General features: G+C 34.4%; 1 protein-coding gene across 1 annotated transcript; it reads left to right on the top strand.

Moving 5' to 3' along the window:
- Positions 1-3434: 3434 nt before the first annotated feature.
- Positions 3435-21066, top strand: LOC133179122 (uncharacterized). Its single transcript, XM_061313866.1, has 7 exons — positions 3435-3480; positions 5733-5848; positions 12461-12625; positions 15738-15857; positions 18958-19090; positions 19462-19670; positions 20486-21066. The coding sequence occupies exons 2-7, from the start codon at positions 5735-5737 to the stop codon at positions 20753-20755; spliced, it is 1011 nt and encodes a 336-aa protein (XP_061169850.1). The 5' UTR covers positions 3435-3480; positions 5733-5734; the 3' UTR covers positions 20756-21066.
- Positions 21067-21592: the final 526 nt, after the last annotated feature.

Genomic DNA, 21592 nt, shown 5'->3' with positions numbered 1-21592 from the left:
TCTGTGAAAGGTCCGAGGTGTTCCGGATGATGTTGAGACATGATAAACAGAAAAACTGTATAATATTGTTTTCACCGCAATTCAAGTTAAACGTACTCCAATCTCTCGTTTGAAAACATATTCGATACAATGACCTTGTCAGCACATACAACCTGTCATTGAGTCAAATGCTCACTGGCGTTTTTCATACTGATTGTTCGGCAATTATTTATACACTGAACTGTCTACGGATATTTCCGGTTTTTGTTTCCCAGTCATGACAAGGAGCACACGGCGGGTGTGACCGGTCGGCAGGGGATGCTCACTCCTCCATGGCACCTGATCCCACCTCTAAATTTTGTGGTCCGTGTTTGCTCTGCTCCAAATTTGTATCGTTTCATTGGACTTTCGAGATTGAATACTGTTCTTTATCTTCATATTTCGTTCAAACTTCAATCAGTAATATTTTTAGTTTCATTTTATTCTTATATTTTTCTTTTCGAGCCTTTTTACTTTAAACACAATTGTAGACAAAACATATCTGTTCTATAGTTTATAATATAGACCATGACAACGCTCTGTTTACTGCAGAATTTGAATGTTTGTTGAAACAGGTTCTAACCCACAACTTTTGAATGAAAAAAAAAGAAAGAAACCAGTGTTTTGAATTAAATAAAACTTGTATGAATGTGTCAATGAAAGCAATGTTTTTCCCTCGTGGTTAAAAAAGTTGTTTTACTATAGACAAGAGAGATATGTACACTGTATCAATATCCTGATATTTGTTACATTACAAGCGAATTTCCACTTGGTTTCTATAAAACGATGAAAAAGGAAATAATACTTCGCATCAATTAGGCAGGTATTTTCAAAGGTAATTTTGAATCGCAATATTCGTCATAAATTGAGTGAAAGTTGTGACTCGAATTTCTTCTGTCACACCACTTTCTGTAGTCTTAAAATTCTGTCGTAACTTAAAAAAACATTATTGTCTTAAAATTAAGTTTAAAGAAAAACGCTCAAGACGTATATATTTCAATGTATTTAAAAATTGTCTCAGATGTTACATACTTGAAACCTTTCAAAACAATTAAGGAGTTGACAGAACCTCAACTTCCACGTGGTCTTCCGCATGACATTTGATCAAGATTACCTTTTCGCCTATTTCATTCAATCTTTCATTGAAAGTTAATCTTAAATTTGTACTTTTTTCTAATAGTTGACATTTACACGTCACTCTTTATAATGACTATTCAAAAATATATTAAACCCTCCGATTCTGACATTTTGGCGCTATACTGCAGTGACTGCTCTCTAGTAATAGGCATTTGTTTCGTATATGGGGTCATCCCTTCTTTTTCTTTCCACAAGGTACCTAACTCAATTTCAGGAACCACCGCTTCAAGCTCTTTTTTTTTTTGTTTGTTAAATATAGCAATCATTATAAACCTACTTTAAAATGACGTCGTTTGCATCAAGAGACTTTTTTTCTTGTCAAATAAATCGTTTCAGACATCCCTGGTCGAGCCTTTTTATTGTTAACCACTCATTTATTCCTCGAAAGTTCCTTCAATACATTTTAAGACTCTAAGCGGAATACAAGATCTTCCGGTTGGGGTTATAAATGTAAGATAAAACCAGAGACTTCCGAGTTTTCCATTCTGAGGTCTCTGGTTTTATCTTACACTACAACCCTAACCGGCTTTTCTACGCTTTATACAATCAAATTAAAGAGAAAGCTTTTTCACATCATAAACACCCGCTTTCTTAATAAAAATGGAACTCGTAAATTTTCATATTTTGTGATACGTCGTCTACAAAATTACTTTGTTAAAAATCATTCTGTTTCTACATACAAGTACTCTGAACTTGATATTAGAAGGATGTTGGAGTTCCTCATTGACAACATCTATGCAGTCCTTGGAGACCAAGTCTTCCAACAATCTTGGAATTTCGATGGGAACTAATTGTGCTCCTTTATTAGCCGACCTGCATGGTTTTATATTTTAAATTCCTATGAAGCAGTTTTATTCAAAAACTTCTTCTTGAGGTGAAGGAAACGCTCGCTCCGTTATCATACTTTTTACATGTACTCTAATGAAAAACCATCCGAGTAAATCAATTAAGTAAATGTAGGAATAGTAAGCGAATAGCCGGATATTACTAAAAATTGTCCGATTTGACAACACTATAAGTAATATTTTTATTCACAGAAAATTTCACGTAATTATGTTTGTTCGTAGTTTAATGTCCCTCTCGAGAATGTTTCATATGGGGACGCCAACACTTGCCAGTGGAGGGCTGCACATTTATATCTATACTCGGCACTAAGGGCCATTGAGCAGTAAGGGATCTTTTTCGTGCGTTTTTTTATGCCCCTGGATCGAAAGATCCCGAGGGTATATTGTTTTTCTCCTGTCTGTCTGTTTGTCTGTCTGTTGTCAACTTTAACCTTGCCCATTACTTTTGATTGGTTGGAGCTATGACTTTCATATTTCACATGTGTATTCCTTGTGAAAAGACCTTTCTTTGGATACCATCATATTTGACATTTTGACCTTGACCTTGGAGTTTGACCCACTTTTGCAAAATTTTATGAGACTTTGACCTTGGCCATAACTTCTGAACAGTTGGTGCTTGGGATTTCAAACTTCACATGTGTATTTTTTGTGACAAGGCCTTCCTTTGGATACCAACAACTTTGACCTTGAACTTGGAGTTTGACCTACTTTTGAAAAACTTTAACCTTGGCCATAACTTTTGAACAGTTGGCGCTTTGGGTTTCAAACTTCACGTGTGTATTCCTTGTGACAAGACCTTCCTCTGGATATCAACCTCTTTGACCTTGACCTACTTTTGAAAAACTTTAACTTTGGCCATAACTTTTGAATGGTTGGTGCTAGGGCTTTCATACTTCACATATGTAATCCTTGTGACAAGACCTTCCTTTGGATACCAACAACTTTGACCTTGACCTAGACGTTTTACTTACATTTAAAAAACTTTAACCTTTGCCATAACTTTTAAACAGTTGCAGCTAGGGCTTTCAAATTTCACAGGTATATTCCTCGAGACAAGACCTTTCTTTGGGTACCAACATTTTTTTACCTTTGGCCTGGATTTTGACTTGCATTTGAGAAACTTTAACCTTTGCCATAAGCTGCCATACGGGGGCATCAGTGTTTCACAAACAAATCTTGTTTATTTTTTCTCAAAAATAAAGTTTAAAAAAAAAAGCAGAAGAGATCAAGAAAGATAAAATCATAAATACGATACAAAAAATTTCAATTGTGCTATTTATATATTTTGATCTAAACATCGTGGCAGGAACTAGTGCATAATGGAATATGGCAAAACATACCAGCGCGATCCATGCACTTACATGTACAATGAGGGCGAAAGCGTTTGGGGGCGAATGATCGTATAACCCAACGGCGAAGGGGAAAAACTGCTGTTACGTATCCGATTTCGAAATAGGCTCACTGTAAACAAACTCTGCAGGTGAGAGTGTTATTCATTTTACTAGAATACTATTTTTATTTCATTTTATTTTATTCATTAAAGAAATACATCGCAAGCAATATATCATATTCGCTAAGATTAAAATCATTAGCCTAAAGGTATGTTGTTGAGTTTGTTTTGGAAGATTGTCAGCTGGTTATGCACAGTAGAGACCCAAGAAGGAGGGAATAGGCCTATTTTTCGATGATAGCCTAATGCAAAAATATCATAGATCTCTGATAAGACTGTTAAAAATCAACTGCAATTACCATTATTTAGGTCTACCAAGGAAACTTTTTTGATGCATCTAACATGCATGTCTAACGTTATTGTTTTCCGAACATGGTCATGGGGTGGATCCAGAATTATTTTGTTGGGTGAAGTTCGTATTCAAAAAAGAAAAGAATGGGAATCTCGGGTTTGAAGTAAAAATATTATCTTTATAAACGGAACCAAAAAAATACCCCCTCCCCCCCAAAAAAAACCCCGAAGCAACCCCCCCCCAAAAAAAAAACTAACACAAACACACACCTCCCACAAATAAGGTTGTCAGCAAACAATATAAACAAGTATATGCCTGAGTATACCTTTAGGTCTCAGGTGATTGCCTTCCAACCATAAATAAGAAATATTATTTTCACCTTTTAAAGTTTTAATTTTTGTCGTATCATGCACACCACATTTGCCATTTGCAATCAATCAGCTTGTTGATTGTGGGCAATACTTGGCAGAAGCAGAAGTACTTTGAAAAAAAGAGCACTAGATAGCTTGGAACTAATTACTCAAATGGTAAGGAAAATAATATCTTGAATGATAATTTAAGTGTGCAAAGTAGATCATCTTCGCTAGCGAAGATGAAAATAGATGGAAAAACGAATTGGTATTGTTTTTGTATTATTTATAATATTTTTTGTAATAATTATATAGTATACATTGAACTGGAACAACCCTTGGCAAGCAAGTTTTCTATATGAGATTGATCCCCAAGAAGTTTTCTTTTTGGGTAGGGGGCACCCTTTTCCCAATCATCTGCATACCTGCTATCCACAGAGCACATGCTCCAATTTCTGAAGTCCTGCTAATCACATGAATCATATCTCATAATACTACTGTATACAGGGAAATTTTTGCCTCCATTTTATTTTCACCCAAAGACACAAGTGAGAGAGTTTAAGACGGGGGCGATCGAATTCAAAGAAATCAGTATAATTTCATAAACAGGAGTAACTTCAGAACTGTGACTGGGTGAATTTAAAACGGGGTAAATTGTTTGCAAGTGTGAAAGGGCACAAATAACCCTGTATACAGTATTTTTATATTCTTGTCAACTAGAGGCCCATGGGCCACAAAGCTCACCCAAGTCACCTTGGCCCTGCTGGTATTCAAAGCATTGGTTCCAACTTATCCTTGGGAGCCATAATTTGAACAACTTGAATTTATACTACCTGAGGATGCATGCATATTAATATGACTAATCATGATAATCATGCACTTTACAAGCAGATTTTTAAAATTAAAATATTTTTTCTTTGATTCTCAACTGTGGCCCCGTCCTATCCCCAGAGGTCAAAAACGAATCTAGCTGACTTGATAATGTTTGCATAATTTATCATGGCCCTACTTTTCATGAACTTTTAATTACTTTAAATATAGATAATCGTAGACTGACACCTGCAGTAAAGACAGGCTGAAATTGTTGCATTGATTAAGTATTGATGAAATAATGAATAATTATTTCTAATAATTCATTTTACCTTTGAAGGTTCAGGAATCATATTTCTATTTGATATTCAGATTCTATCGCAATCTTACTGTCCATGGATGTATTGTTTTTGTTTTGTTTTGTTTTGTTTTTTTTTTAATGTTTGCAGAAAAATGCATGAGCTGAAATGCTGGTAGCAAATAAATAGCTGACAACTGTTAAATATATCTTTAATGATGCTATAAAGCAGGCAACACATGAGTCTCTTAGAACACTATTAAAATAATTATTGTATTTTTCATTAATTTCCTTATTTGCTATTGGCTTAGTTTTAAAATTTTGGCATGATACTTAAGGAAATGGGAAGCAACCATAAAAATAAACATTCCTCTTAATGATAAGATGTATCAGAGTCTGTAAGTCTATAAGACCACTTAATACTTTTTATAACCCAGAACAAGGCAGATGAAGTACTTCCTCTTGAATATTTATTGCCTATTGACAAATATGAGCATTACACACTGTTAGTTTAATGTACTTGTTCTTGTAGCCATGTCCGATCAGAACAATTGTATAGTTGTATTATTCTGTGGTGGAGCCCTAGTGGTAGTAGGTCTTCTTGTCATTCTGTTGCCCATGAGCTTCAGTGGCCTGGAATATTATGAGGTATGTATGTACATGATGTAGCTTATGCTCAAGATTACTCTTTCTGTGCATCATTCAGATTCATTTGTTTTGTCTGCTGTTTCTGTAATTTTAGTGGCCATGCAGTATCAACTGTTTAGCTCACCTTTACAATTAAGGAGGAACTATTTATTTAGCTCACCTGATCTGAAAGCTCAAGTGAGCTTTTCTGGTCACATTTTGTCTGTAGTCCGTCTGTCTGTTTGTAAACTTTTCATATTTTTGACCTCTTCTCCAGAACTGCTAAGCCAGTTTCAACCAAACTTGCCACAAAGCATCCTTGGGTAAAGGGGATTCAGGTTTGTTCAAATGGAGGGTCATACCCTCATTCTAGGGGAGATAATTCAGAAATAGTGAAAATTTGGTGACATGTTTTAAAAATCTTCTCAAGAACCACTGGGCCAAAAAAGTTGAAACTCTTTACATAGTTTAGACTCAATTTTTTTCAAATGATAACCCCCGGGGGAAGGGTAGGGCCACCATCGGGGATCAAAGTTTTGCAAAGGAATATATAGGAAAAAATCTAAAGAACAGAAAAGCCATGTTTAGTCCTATTGATATGGAAGCATCCTCATGTAGTGTAGATTCAAGTTTTTTTCAAATGATGACCCCTGGAGGTTGGGAGTGGCCACAATGACAATGGGGGATCAAATTTTTGCAAAGGAATATACAGTAAAAATGCTTATACAGGGATAGACATTAACTTTCAGATTAACTTGCCCTTTGGGCAAGTAATCTCAAACTTTGACTTGTCAGTGCAAAACTTGGTTGCCCAAAATTAGGAAAGAACTTAAAAAGAAAATTATTAATTACTGTAAACATTATGATAAAAAAAAATGTGACCAAATACACTACTGTCAATTTGGCAAGTTGAGCTACCTGAAAAAATGTCGATGCATGCTGCATTTGTACATAAATGAATTCCACTGTGCTTGTAAATTTAACCTGTTAACACACACTTCCATGCAACGATAACCCTCCATTTCCTTTTCATAAAATTCATATTTTTAAAAATTATTTTCGGTAGGATCCTTTTTGTGATTGTGCTTTCAGAGATAACTGTGAAGCAACGCTTAAGAAAGATAGTTGCTACAAAACATACATCTTATCTTCATCAGGATACATCATGTTACACTGTACTTATATCCTATGCTTGAATAAATAATTTAATTTCCTAATAAGAAGTTAACAAAATTTTGTTAGACGTAGAGCGTATTTACTACGAAAGAAAATAATGAACCTGATTTTTAGATGAGTGGTATAAATACCAGAAATCGCTACCAAGGAATTCTGAATGCAAACATTGTCAGTCAGGTCTGTGGTGAAAATCAAGTGTTCAGTTTATTGTTTTATTTATAAATTAAGGTAAACTAAATAAAAATGTATATTTGTATGAGAAAAATTCACTTGCCCGATCGGACAAGTACAACAATTTCACTTGCCCGATCTGAGAATTTACTTGTCCCGGGCAATCGGACAACCGTTAATGTTGATCCCTGTTATAGTGAACACGCTTATAATGAATTGACACTTACAGCGAAATGATTTTCATTCCCCACGACTATAAAATATATTGTAAACTTAACGGATACAATGAATTACGCTTATAACAAAGCAAAATTGTCTGTATAGGAAAAAATCTTTAAAAAGAACAGCAAAGTCATTTGTTACATTGATATGGAAGCATCCATAGGTAGTTTAAAACTCAAGTCCCCCCCCCAAATTTAAACTTTTCAATACTTAACTGATTTGTGCTTTTTAGCTCACCTGAGCTGAAAGCTCAAGTGAGGTTTTCTGATCACCCATTGTTCCTCTGTCCGTCTGTAAACTTTTCACATTTTCAACTTCTTCTCAAGAACCAAAGGGCCAATTTTAACCAAACTTGGTACAAAGCATCCTTGGGTGAAGGGGAGTTTAAATTGTTAAAATGAAGGGCCAAGCCCCTTTCAAAGGGGAGATAATCAAGAAAAGACAAAAATTGGGTGGGGTCCTTTAAAAAACTTCTTCTCAAGAACCACTGGGCCAGAAAAGCTGAAACTGATGTGGAAGCATTCTGGGGTAGTGTAGATTCTAAATTGTTCAAATCATGACCCCCTGTTGTAGGGCAGGGCCGCAATAGGGAATTTAAGTTTTACATTGAAATATGTAGTAAAAATCTTTAAAAATCTTCTTCTCAAGAACCACTATTCCAGAAAAGCTGAAACTTATGTGGAAGCATTCTAAGGTAGTGTAGATTCTAATTGTTCAAATCATGACCCCGGGAAATGAAATATGTAGAAAAAATCTTCTTTTTTTTTCTTCTGAAGAACCACTGGGCCAGAAAAGTGAAACTTGTGTGGAAGCATTCTGGGGTAGTGTAGATTCTAAATTGTTCAAATCATGACCCCCGGGGTAGGGCGGGGCCACGAAAGGGAATCCAATTTTCACATTGAAATATGTAGGAAAAATCTTTAAAAATCTTCTCAAGAACAACTGGGCCAGAAAAACTGAAACTTAAGTGGAAGCATCCTGGGGTAGTGTAGATTCTAATTGTTCAAATCATTACCCCTGGGGGTAGGGCGGAGCCACAATAAGTACTACAAGGGAAATCAGGTGAAAAACAGCAAGGCCAAAGTTACTCAGGTGAGCGTTGTGGCTCATGGGCCTCTTGTTTCTAGCTCAGGTGAGTGATGTGGCCCATTGGTTTTGGTGCCTTATGTTAAATTCCTTGAAATCAGATTATAATAACTCCCAGAAACTGAAGGACCTTCCTTGATCAGAACTTCTGTGTATACATGTGTCACTCTATGTGTTTGTTTGTTTTGTTGTTTAATGTCCCTCTCAAGAATTTTTCACTCATATGGAGATGCCAAAACTTGCCGGTGGAGGGCTGCAAATTTTTGACCTATACTGGGCACTCAGGGCCATTGAGCAGTGAGGGATCTTTTCGTGCCATCACCTACTACGGGACCTCGGTTTTTACGGTCTTGGCTGAAGAGCCGGTCTCCACGTCCCACAGTGGATTTGAACCCACGACGTAAGGATCAACTCCTTACACCATGACTCTAGAGCAAATGCTCTAACCACCACGTCTATACACTCAGTAATAACCACATTATTTTGAAAATTTACAGAGTTATTTTGCATAAAATTTGTGTTGCCCAGAATTTGTAAACATTTGAGAAATAGAACTTAGGCATGTGTATTCATGTTTCTGAAATTCATTCAATTGTTTATAGATCATTAAAACAGGGATATCCAAGATTAGTCTCACTTCTCTTCTGAAACTGTAAAGGAAAGAAAATTAAATTTTGTGAAATGGATCATATGTGTATTAATACAAACAGAGGCATATTTTAAATCATGCAATTCATCTCCTTATTCAAGGTCACATATTAATAAATATATTGAACCTACCAATGGTTTAATGTCTGCATCATAATTTCTATCAACCTAGCTAAAGCTTTGTGGCTAACTGCAGGCTTCTGGAGTACTTGATGATGCTTTCCTTCTGACTGCAACAATACAACTAGGCAGCCCAAATTGAAATTTTGGCAGTCAGTTGTATGGTTCTTGTTGTGTATATTTACTGATCACTGAGCCCAACTTTGAAATTACTCTTGATCCCAATCAAAAAACTAAAGAAACTGTTAATATACTGCTTACCAAACTGCTTAGGAAAATTGTCTTATCCCCAAGCATTGACAGCTAAGATATAACTGCTAGGGAAACTGATAACTGCTTAAAAACTGCTTAGGAAAACTGTTTACTCCTAAAGCTCTGGCAGTTATAAAAGAGCAGTAAAAGCCCAACTGTCTGAAACTGTTAGAAAACTGCTTGAAATTTGTAAAACTGCTAAAGAACTGCTAAAGAACTGCCTATATAGGCAGTTCACTTTTCCATGGGTTATAATTGGAAATGGTCGATTCAACAGATTATTTGATGAGGATATATTGGAAAATTTTTATACTGTAAATCACTTTTTATTCACAAGAACTTTATTTTCACGTAATTGTACTCGCAGAAATTTCATTCACATGTATATTTATTTAGTATTCCTAAAGATAATATTATAGAGGAATATCCACAATTTGTGAAATTTTGTCTCACTTATAAAGAGACAGAGAAATTGTTGATGAGTTAGAAGTCGATGACTAGAAAGCTAATAAAGAGTGTTTTAAAATTAGATTCAATGTAGAACCGACAAACGCGGATTCAGACATGCATGCAGGGCGTACTACCATCAGAGAGAGAGAGGTGTTTATAGATTAGGACACACGAAAAAAAAAATTCTGATGAAATCAGTTCTCTAAGATCCTCAATTTACTTGCAAAAGAAGTGATAATAAAGTATTTTTAAATCATAAAAAGTCTACAGTCTCTCCTTGCTGACATTAGCTGATTCATCGTGGGGGAAAAAATTCAAAATGTCCTTATTGTTTCCACTTCTCTAACAGAGTTTCATTCAATTTCAAGTAGATAGATGTTTGGTTATTGTGCCAGGTCTGCGACAATGTCAAAGCGAGTGAATATTTTTCTAAACAAAAGAATAACAACAAAAGGTAAACTGAAAACATTGTAGTCTCGAGTGATGAACAAAATTCATGCATTTACGTTGAACCACAATTGCCACTTGTGACCGTGTAAGATTGGTTTTCAAATATTATGAATAATTTTTAACAGAATTATATATTAGATACGAAATCTAATCCAACTTACTATAATAGATAAGTAAGGACGTCAAATTTAATATATATTTAATTCAAAACATAAATGAATCTTTTTTAAGCAATATATATAAATAAAGTGAAAAACTAGGGTGATTCATAAGAAATATTTTACATAAGTTTGACTTAGCTAAGACTTGTCTTAGTTCGTTTTATGTTACGGTTTAAGACATACTTAAGTAGTACTTAGGCGGGTCATAAGATTGCACCTAAAACATACTTATGACCCTACTCAAGTCAAAATCTTAGCAAGCTTTATGTTACGAGCCCCTGATTTTAATGCATACTTGGAGAAGTAGTCAGGTACATGTATTTACATTAGATAAAATGGATATTCATAAAAATCGAAAGATAAAAAGCTGCGACCTCTGAAATAATTTAAAAGCCCTCTCTCTATAAACGTTTGAATACAGATGAATGCATTTTAGAATAATTTAAAATAAAATGCTCTTTCTCTTTGGATATATAATAAAAAGAAATAAATATTTCATGGTGAAAAACTGCATGGTCATGTAGTCTTTGTACAGTACTGTAATAACATAAGAGATTCAGTATCGATTAAATAAACTGTGTCCTAGTGGGAGAAAATCTATTGCATAAGTTCTACTCAGGTTTTGAAAAGCATGATGACATATTAAAATAGAGATGTCTTTTCACTTACTGTAAAATAAGATCTGCAAAGGCATGAATAATGATAGTGTTAAATGTTTTGGAAAATATCCTGTTGTTTTTCATAAATGGGCAAGAGCAAATTTACATGCCCAGTTCAAGAAAAACTTTAAGAATAGAATGCTTCTTTTATTCCCCTGCCATGATATTCCCTGGGCGTATAGTGTTACCCTTTTCTGTACATCATTCTGTCATTTTGTCATTGTTATTCTATCATCTGTCATAGCTTGTTTTCTGGAGGTTTTTTTTTTGCTCTGTTACTAGATAATGAGTTTACTTTTGCTATGTCTCTTGATATTGATGACTTACAAATCAGGTTCAAATTTGGTGATGATTGACCCATTCTTAGGAAAGTTATAATTATGGTCGTTAAACTTTAAAAATATGTAATATTCACCGTTTTCCATGCTTTTTTTTGGCTTTGCTTGTAGGTAAAGAGCTCATTTTTGATTTGTTTCTTTACATTGATGACTTACAGATCAAGTTTGATTTTCATGATAATTTCCCATTTTTACAATAGTTATCATGGTTATGGCCCTTAGACTTTGAAAATTTCTAATTCACTGTTTTTCCGTATTATTTCGCTGTACTTTAAGGTTTGTCTCATTGTAATGATGACTTACAGATCAAATATGAGTTTCATATCGATTGACTCATTTTTACAAAGTAATGGCATTTAGACTTACACAAATTCAAATTATTCACTGATTTTGGACCTTATTTATTACTCTACTCTGCTTGTAAGTGATCACCATTTTAACAGTGTTAGTATGTTTTTTAGACAACTTATTTCAGAATTGTTATTTTCATACTCATCGACTTTCACATATTTAAAACATGCATGTCAGGTGGGGCATTCATGTCAACCTCACATCTAGTTTGTGTGTAGTTATTTTCTTATTAAACTGTATGCAAGTGTTATACATTTTTTCAATGTGTAAATAGTGCCACAAATAATGTAGAATTTCAAATAGGACACATTCAGAAAAATGTTTTTACATATTTATATTTGAACATAAAATTTGACATTTATAAAGTTGGTAAACATAACTGTCCATTTATCATTTATATTTAAACAGTGAATGATTTAAAGTAAAAGTTATATTATATTATTTTAAATTAATTTATTTGTCCAAGTGAAAATTACTGTAAAAAAAGTAAACTTTTGCTTTCTTTACATGCCATTTACAATTGAATAATTCTGACTTTTCTTTTAATAGTATGGCTTTGTTAAACAAAAGAGCACTGGGACAGTAAATCTGGATACTGTATATTCTTTTGGGAAACACTTTACTGGACCAGACTATGAATTTAAAGTGTTCCAGGCTGATGCCCATCACCTAACCCTGGAGAGGATCAAAGCTTTTACTTCTGACAGACTGGAGGTAAACATCGATGAAAACAAAAGCTTTAGCCTCAATTTTCACCCTTTTTGTATACCCATCTGAGACAATTATGGATGGTGTTCATACCAGTTCTTCTGTCTATCTGTTATAGGGCTGTCACGAGTACCCGAAATAACCGAGAACCGCGGTCCAAGTTGTTCGGGTCAGTTCCGGTTCCATTTTTCCGGATTTCGGTTCGGGTCTGGTTTATATATTAGAGTCTGTTCAATACAAAAAATGGCGAAGCCAGTCTAAAAATGGCGTCGAAATCAAAAGAATGATTACGATAACAGTGATAAATAAACATCACAACTGAAATCTACTTCATTCCATGACAGAACACTTAATTAATTATCAAAACGAGCAGGAATGGTCAGGTTGTGGCTAATAGTAGGCCAAGTCACCGATGTCTAGACGTTCGCATGGTTAAGACTTGTTTTCAATGTAAATTTAATGTAACAAATAAAGATTTTTCAAGTTAAATTCATGAAATTAAGGTTTAAAATAGATGTAAATACCCGACCCGAAAAACCCGAAACCGAACCGAAAATTTACAGAACCGACCCGACCCGAAAAATTTTGGAACAGTGACAGCCCTAATCTGTTAGCTTTTTCATGTCCAGCTCTTAACGTAAATATTGTGAGGCCTAGAATAATCAAACTCCATCAGCTGATACATCTTGGGTAGAAGTTGTGTCACACATTAAAAGTAGGTTGCTGTTAGATTTAATTAAGATGCTGTGGCAAAATATGGAAAAATCTGTCTGGCTCATTACTAGAAAACTATTAGACCTGGAATCATCAAACTTGGTCAATTACTGCATCTTAAGTAGAAGTTGTGTGTCATCTTACTTAAAGATCACTCTGACCTTTAATTAAGGTGAAATTAAAATTAAAAAACTATGTTTTTAAGTTACACAATCCCAACAGATGCAAGAGTATTGCAGTACTTATAATAAAAATTATAATAAAATTCAAGAACATGAAAATGTTATGTGTTTAATTCATTTTTTCGTGATATATCTTACAGCATTATATATAAAATACATGGTTACTGCCTTGAAATATAAGAGATATTTGGGTAAGAAAACGTGGTAGAGGGCGAGGCTTGCCGAGCCCTCTATCACGTTTTCGACCCGAGCCCAAATATCGCTTATATTTCAAGGCAGTTTCCATGTATTTTGTTTATCCTGCAACATATTTTTACGTGACCTCCAAAACAAGCTATTTTCAATCGATTTAGGTACATCTCCTCTGCAGTTGAAACTACGCCATGGCGTAAACATTGGAATATTCATGACGTCACAATGCCTTTCGAACGTCGGAATACATCCACGAGGCTTTATTAGGGCATTGACCGAATAAAGCTTTGGTTTATTAGGTTACCTTTCTTAGGTCAATGCAAGGGGTAGTTGCAGGATAAATAAGAAATATATAGTTTCTTTTTTGTTAATAAGGAGAGAAATTCCACTTGTCTCATGGGTGTAATTATCAAAAGCAATGGTGTTTTAGAGGGCATTTTGATAAGAGACAAATTGCAGTCTGTCAAATTAGAGATTTATTAATGAGTCTAGTGTAAGAAGATTTCTGGTAGAGCTTGTCTGATCAAGCAGGTGCTATATGTATCTGTTGGGAATTGGGCAGAAGAATCTGGCCTCTTAAATGCAATTGATAGCATCTCTTCAAATAAAAAAATAATTCTTACTGCCTTAGCCATTACTTTCAAAATTGACTTGGTGTAAAGTTTTAAAATTAATTTGATACTGTATTATGTAATATTTTTATTTTTTATATCTCAACAACAAATTGCAGCATATCAATAATTGTCTCACTAAGATGACAGTTTTACAGTCTAAGAATAATGATTAGTGTTTTGATGTTTTATTAGGTTGTAGCTTTATTCTTCATTCGTAAAAAATACAATAAACAAAGCTGCGGATGGGCATTTGTAAAACTTGCACAACCAGATGAGAAAAATATGATGTATTATTTGTGTGATGAATTAATAAATACCGGGTACATTATAGGAGAAGCACATCAAACATCAGGAATAGAAAAATCATTGAAAGAACTATATGCAGTAAAAGCATATTTTTGCCCTCATGAAAGGCAAATTTTGAAAATCTCTAGAAATGTTCACAATTGTATATATTGTATGAAAATTCTTAATTGACAAAAAATTAATATAGTTTGAAGTAGATTATTGTCAATGCTTGCTTCTGTGACGTCACAAACTATTTGAATTTTCCATTATTTTCAAGATAAAGGACAAACTGAACAAAATTTGTTCAATTTTGAGTAAAGAATTTACTGAGCAAGCTAGCTTCAGAACAATATTCACATATTTGAGGGATATTATAATTTTGATCTACACATCATATCAAAAGATAGAGCTGGGGCAGACCTGTGCTCGATGACTTTTAATCACAATATCGATGTAAAATACATTTTTTTTTCTCTCTCAATGACAAAATCATTTAAAATTTGAATTTAGGTCATCTTCTTGACATCATATTTAACACATGATGTCATAGCTGATGAAAACAGGTAATGCTCTCAAGTTGCAGATACCCTCCTGCTTTAGAACATATAGATTTTGCTATCAAAGTTTGATTTTGTGGGCAGATATTGGTCATTACCAAATAATTATAGTCCTTTTAATTTGTACCAGGATTACTTGATTTTCTTCCTTGCACTCTAATCTGTTTATGATAAATGAACAATATTTGATGGGTGTACCATATGCTGTGGTGGTGCACTTTATTAATGTATTTTATGGATATGTCGAGAAAAAAATTCTTATTTGCATGTTTTACTCGAAAACTGTAGAACTAAGATATGTATCTAATTTAGGATTTAACGTTGTAAAGTATTCTGTGTAATTTCAAATAATTATGACATTTTTTTCTGTTAAATCATCATATACTAGTTTTCTTGTTAGACATCTAGTAAAACTGTTCTGTTGTAAATATTGCAGAACACTAGTGCAAGTACACATGCCGTAGCTACATTGTACTATAAGACCATCACATTGAAATTGCTTTAAAAAAAAACAAAAAAAAAAAGAACTGCAGCAACATATTATAAGAATTTCTATTTTTATAATTGATAGGTACAGGTTACTGTTCATCTGCAGTATTTCTTGAGAAAAGATGACCTGCCTGCTCTGCACAGACGTTTTGATCTGTTTTATGAGGACGTCATGAAGAATAGTGCTGTAGATGCCGTAAAAGTAGGGCTCTGGTCAAAATCAGGCTTCTGCTTAATTTCTATGTATTATATAGGATCCATTGTAGTAAGGTTATTTTTGCCCCCATGTTCAGGTCACCTGAGTTTACTCAGGTGACCTATTGCTATCTGTTTTCGTCCATTGGCGTGCGTCGTTCGTTGTCCATTAACATTTGAGCATTTTCAGCTTCTTCTCTTGAACAACTGAGCCAATTTCAACCAAATTTGGCATATAGCGTCTATGTGTGAAGGGGAGTAAAAATTGTGAAATTCATGACCCCTACCCCCCTGGGGCCTGAGGGGTGGGGCTAAAACCATCAAAATTAATGCAATCTTTAAAAATCTTCTTCTTTACTCTTGGACATCAAGCAGGCAAACTGTTGGCATGAATGTAATGAGCATTGAGCCCTCTACATAAATTGTGAAATTCATGGCCCCAGGGCCAGGGATTCTGGTGCTAGGGTGGGGCTCTGTTGAATATATAGTGATAATGCATTATTTCTTAAAAAGCTTCTTCTCTGCTATTGAATATCATGGAAAAAAAAATAAATATATAGTTACGATGATGAAATGTGCCTCTTCCAAAACTGTGAAATTCATGGCCCCTGGGTCAGGGGATCTGGTGTAAGGTGGGGCTCTGCTGAATATATTGTGAAAATGCATTATTTCTTTAAAAAAATCTTTTTCTTTGATCCTGGGTATTTAGCAATCAAACTGAATGCATAGTTATGATGAGTAAAGGTGCCTCTTCTAAAATTATGAATTTCATGGCCCCTGAGTCAGGGGTTCTGGTGTTAGGGTGGGGCTCTAATGATTACATAGTAAAAATGCATTAATTATTTGAAAATCTTCTCATTTTCTCCTGGGTATTAAGCCGATGAATTAAGAGTATAGTTATGATATGTAAGGGTGCCTCTTCCAAAATTGTGAATTTTATGGCCCCTGGGTCAGGGTTCTGGTGTTAGGGCAGGGCTCTAATGATTACATTGTGAAAATGCATTAATTCTTTGATAATCCTCTTCTCTCTTTCTGGGTATTAAGCTTACTAAATGTAAAGTTATGGTGAGCAAGTTTGCCTCTTTCGGAATTGTGAATTTCATGGCCCCTGGTTTAAAATGTGAATCCAATTTAATTGTGGCAAAGTTGTTGCATTATACTCAGGTGACCTATAAGGCCTGTGGGCCTCTTGTACTTTTGCCCTATCACTCTTGCAAACAATTTTGCCCCTTTGTAAATATTGGTACTCCCAGACAAGTTGTGTTTAAGGAATAACTCTGACTTGTATGAGTTTCCCATTTGCTATGAGGGCAAAAATGGAGGGGCTAAAAATTTCCCTGCATACATGATTGTTTTTAATTGATACTTAATTTAAATAATGCCATTTTCATAAAGATGACATAATATTTTTAGATCTCATTAGCCGAAGGCTTAAGTGAGCTTTTCTGATCAAAAGGTGTCTGGAGTTCATCTGACTTGTGTTTTCTGTAAACTTCACATTTTCTACTTCTTCTTTTAAGAAGCACTGGGCCAATTTCAACCTAACTTGCCACAAAATTTTCTTGGGTGAAGGAGATTCAAATTTGTTCACATGAATGGCCCTCTTTCAAAGAAAGATAATGAAGATTAAGTGAAAAATTAATGGCATCTTTCAAAAATCTTCAATCTCCATATCCACTGGGCCAGAAATGATGAAACTTTTGTGTAAGTTTTATTACATAGTATAGATTCAAGTTTGTTCAAATCATGACACCTGGGGGATAGAGTGGGGCTACAATGGGTAATCAAAGTTTAACATAGGAATATATAGGAAGGATCTTTAGAACTCATATTCTCAAAGACAGGAAAGCCATGACTAGTCATATTTATATGGAAGCATCTTCAGATAGTGTAAATTCAAGTTTGTTCAAATAAGAAGCCTCATGGATAGGGTGGGGCCACAATGGCTGATCAAAGGTTAACATAGGAATACATAGGTAAAATCTCCCAAAAATCTGATGAAGAACAGCAAAGCCATGATAAGTCATGTTTATAAGGAACCATCCTCAGGTAGTGTAGATTCAAGTTTGTTCAATTCATGGCCCTGGGGGGGGGATTATTTGTGATTTATTGTATCTTGCATCAAAAACTAAAGATGAATTCACATGATGACTCATTTTTGTGTTTTTACCTCACCTGAGCGGAAGACTTAAGTGAGCTTTTCTGATCAAAATTTGTCCGTTGTTTGTCGTTGTCATTGTAAACTTTTCACAATTTCATTTTTTTCTCCAGAACTACTGAGCCATTTTCAACCAAACTTGGCACAGAGCGTCCTTGGATCAAGGGGATTAAAATTTTTTTGTGTTCAAATGAAGGGCCATGCCCTTAGTCAAGGGGAGATAATTCAAAAATAGTGAAAATTTGGTGGCATGTTTAAAAAAAATTTTCTGCTCAAGAACCACTGGGCCAAAAGACTTGAAACTTATAGGAAACCTTTACATAGTGTAGATTCAAGTTTGTTCAAATGATGACCTCTGGGGGTAGGATGGGGCCACAATCGGGGATCAAAGTTTTACATAGGAATAAATAAGAAAAAACTTGAAAAATCTTCTTCTCAAGAAAAGCAAAGCCATGTTTAGTCATATTGATGTGGAAGTATTCTCAAGTAGTGTAGATTCAAGTTTGTTCAAATTATGACCGCCAGGGATAGGGTGGGTTCACAATGGGGGATCAAAGTTTTCCTAGGAATTGATAGGAAAAAAATCTTTTTCTTAAAAACAGAAAAGCCATGTTTAGTCATATTGATATGGAAGCATCCTCAGGTAGTGGATTCAATTTTGTTCAAATGATGATCCTCCAGGGGAGGGGCCACAATGGGGGATCAAATTTTTACAAAGGAATATATGAGAAAAAGTCCTTAAAAATTTTTCTGCTCAAGAACAGCAAAGCCATTTGTTATACAGTGTATTGATATGGAAGCATCCTCATTGTAGTTAAAAAAAATCAATTCCCCCCCCCCCCCCTGTAAACTTTTCAATACTGAACTGATTTGTGCTTTTTCCTAGCCAATGTGCTCAGGTGAGTGATGTGACCCATAGGCCTTTTGTTAACAATTTGTTCATTAATAGGGTGCTATTACTATTTACACCACAAGGGAGCTCATCTCAGAGAGAGCTAAAGTGGAAGAGGATTTGTTCAAAGCTGTCAGGGAACGTCTAGGGGGGAAATGTTGCCAGGAAGACTGCAAATCCTGGAAATATGGTATTGTTTTCAGTGATACTAGTACTGAGCTGTATGTGTAGGTTAAAATACCTTTGATACATTATTTTTGAAAATTAAAGGTACTAGCTGTTTGAAATACTTGAAGTCATAAATATATGTATATTACCAAGGGTAAGGTATGCAGTATATCAAACACCTCTGACAAACAATAATTTTGTTCCCAAAAACATTTATTAAAACTGATTTTAGTTAAACATTAAGAGAAAGAACTTGTTAAAAAAAATTTAAAAATTCTTTCACATGATTATTCTTTTAAATAAAATAGAATGTGTTTTAATATTTTGTATGGATTTAATTCAAATGTAATAAGTGATTCAGGGCATGCTTAACCTGTAGAATTTGCTTTCCAGCATGTTTTCCTGGCTGTACAAGGATTGATCTGTGCACAGAGGACAACAAAGGGGTGTTTGCTGATGTGAGATTCTTCCAAATGGGTCAAGTGTACATCCCCCGTGATGTAGAGGAAAGGTTTCTTAGACAGCTTACTCTGAAAGAAGACTCTGAGCGAGAAAAACTCCTACAGAAAGCTCAAGTAGAAAGAAAGATCACATCTTCACAGGTATCAAATACCGTAAAGGTATATGTATCTACAAAGCTGCATTTTTATCTTGATTTTGTGTGTTCAGTATTTCAATCATGATTTTCCCCTCATGATTTCTGAGCAAATTGTACATGTACATTCAAAGTTACCAGTGCCTTTCATTTATCATTTCTTACATACAAGTTGGGTGCTAGCTCCATAGAAATATAATTAATTCATTTTTTATTCTTTTGTAAATTTTCCATAAAAGAAACTTTTAGTGAAAATTAGGCAGCATAAAGTTATGTACACAGAAATTCCATTCCATGTTTATTTATCATCCAGTTTTGAATAGTGAATACTTTTAGTGAGTGCAACGAGTGGCACAAAGCACTGCTTGCACTGTAGGCTCTTAAAGGAACGCTGAATGAAGAGAAAATTCAGGCTGTGCATATTTATCCAAAAGAAATTCTTTTTTCAAAGTAAACTCTAGACCCACAATGCATGCAAATAGGCTTTGGTACCGCTCTATGACTAGCGTTCTTGTGATGACCAAAGAAAAGTTCACAAATAAATATGTAACTCACCTAATTCTAATGGAAATTGCAGGTAAATAGTAGTTTAAGTGCCCTTTGTTTACTATTTGCCCTTTAATAACTTCATAATGGAAATGCAACTAACATCGTACACCCTGTGATGTCACAGTCTAGAATGAAGACTGAAGAGGTAGATGTAAGTTTAAATGAAATAGGTATCCAGTATAATTTAAACACAACCACTCACCCTTAATGGTAGCACCATCAACATGTAACAATGTACAGTAGTTTAATAAATGTAATATAACTTGTTGTTAGGTTCAGAAGATAAAGAATAGAGCCCAGGAAGTGAGAGAGGAAGGGCAGGCTGAGTCTAACCTGATCAAAATCACATCGAGTGCCAACTACACTGTCACTATAGAAGGTGCTCGCAGTCGTGGCCTGACAACCCTGTATCGAGATCTAGGAATCACAAACCAGATCCATAAAAACAGCTTCGACTATTTACGTACTCTTAGAGGACTTGACAATATCTGGTTGACTGTTGATTTCAACCAGAGGATTGTTGGAAGTTTTGGCAATAACTAAGTTCTTTTTAAAACACATTTTGAAACATTTTTAAAGGATTGAAGTTTGCTGATTAGAGTCCTTTTGGCTATGCCTTTTTTTTCATATAGAGCTTGGTTGTAAAAATTATGTAACCCTGTATTTTTTGTTGTGTATTTTACAGTAGGTACAGTATATTCTTTATACTGCAGAAGCAGTGCAATTTTCCAGTGAATAGTTTGTCTACAAATGAGGCAATTCATTAAAAATTGCTTTGAATCATATTTTAAGAAGATGAGTTAAAAAAACACGTGTGTCAATCAATGTATAATAAAGCTTGAACAAAAACTAAACTTTCAAGTCATTTATGTGTGGACTTGCACCATCCAGTAAAATTTACAAAGAATTTTCAATATTTTTAAGAATGAAACTTTTTATATTTGTATATGATCATACAGCGTATCACCATTTACTTTTGTTCCAAAGAATTTTGTTTTCACCGTATTTTTGAGATTGTATTCATTTGAGAAGTTTTGTAGAATCACAACAAAAATAGAAAATGATTTATTGAACATGTAATTTGATTTTTACCATCTTTATTAAACATTTTGCAATGGTAGGCCTTAGTATAAGTTGATTGATGAAAAATTTTATTTTTGTTTAAGATGCCCCCTACATTATTCAGTATTGCGAGTCCTTGTATTTTTGTTAACAACCTATTGGTTACATTTAACATTTATTATCCTGCATGTTTTTGATATTCTTTACTTCTTGTATTGTTTTTTTTTTGTTTTGTTTTTCATTTCTATGGCATTTTTATAATTTAAATGTTTGAAGGTTCATTCTTTCTTATTATGACACATGTACATGTACTTTATA

The sequence above is a fragment of the Saccostrea echinata genome, unplaced genomic scaffold (assembly GCF_033153115.1).
Source record: "Saccostrea echinata isolate AGI-Se365-2 ecotype Australia unplaced genomic scaffold, CSIRO_AGI_Sech_v1 ptg000004l, whole genome shotgun sequence".
NCBI classification, from domain to species: domain Eukaryota; kingdom Metazoa; phylum Mollusca; class Bivalvia; order Ostreida; family Ostreidae; genus Saccostrea; species Saccostrea echinata.
Note: the sequence above shows the minus strand (reverse complement) of the source record. Positions and strands in the feature narration are given on the sequence as shown.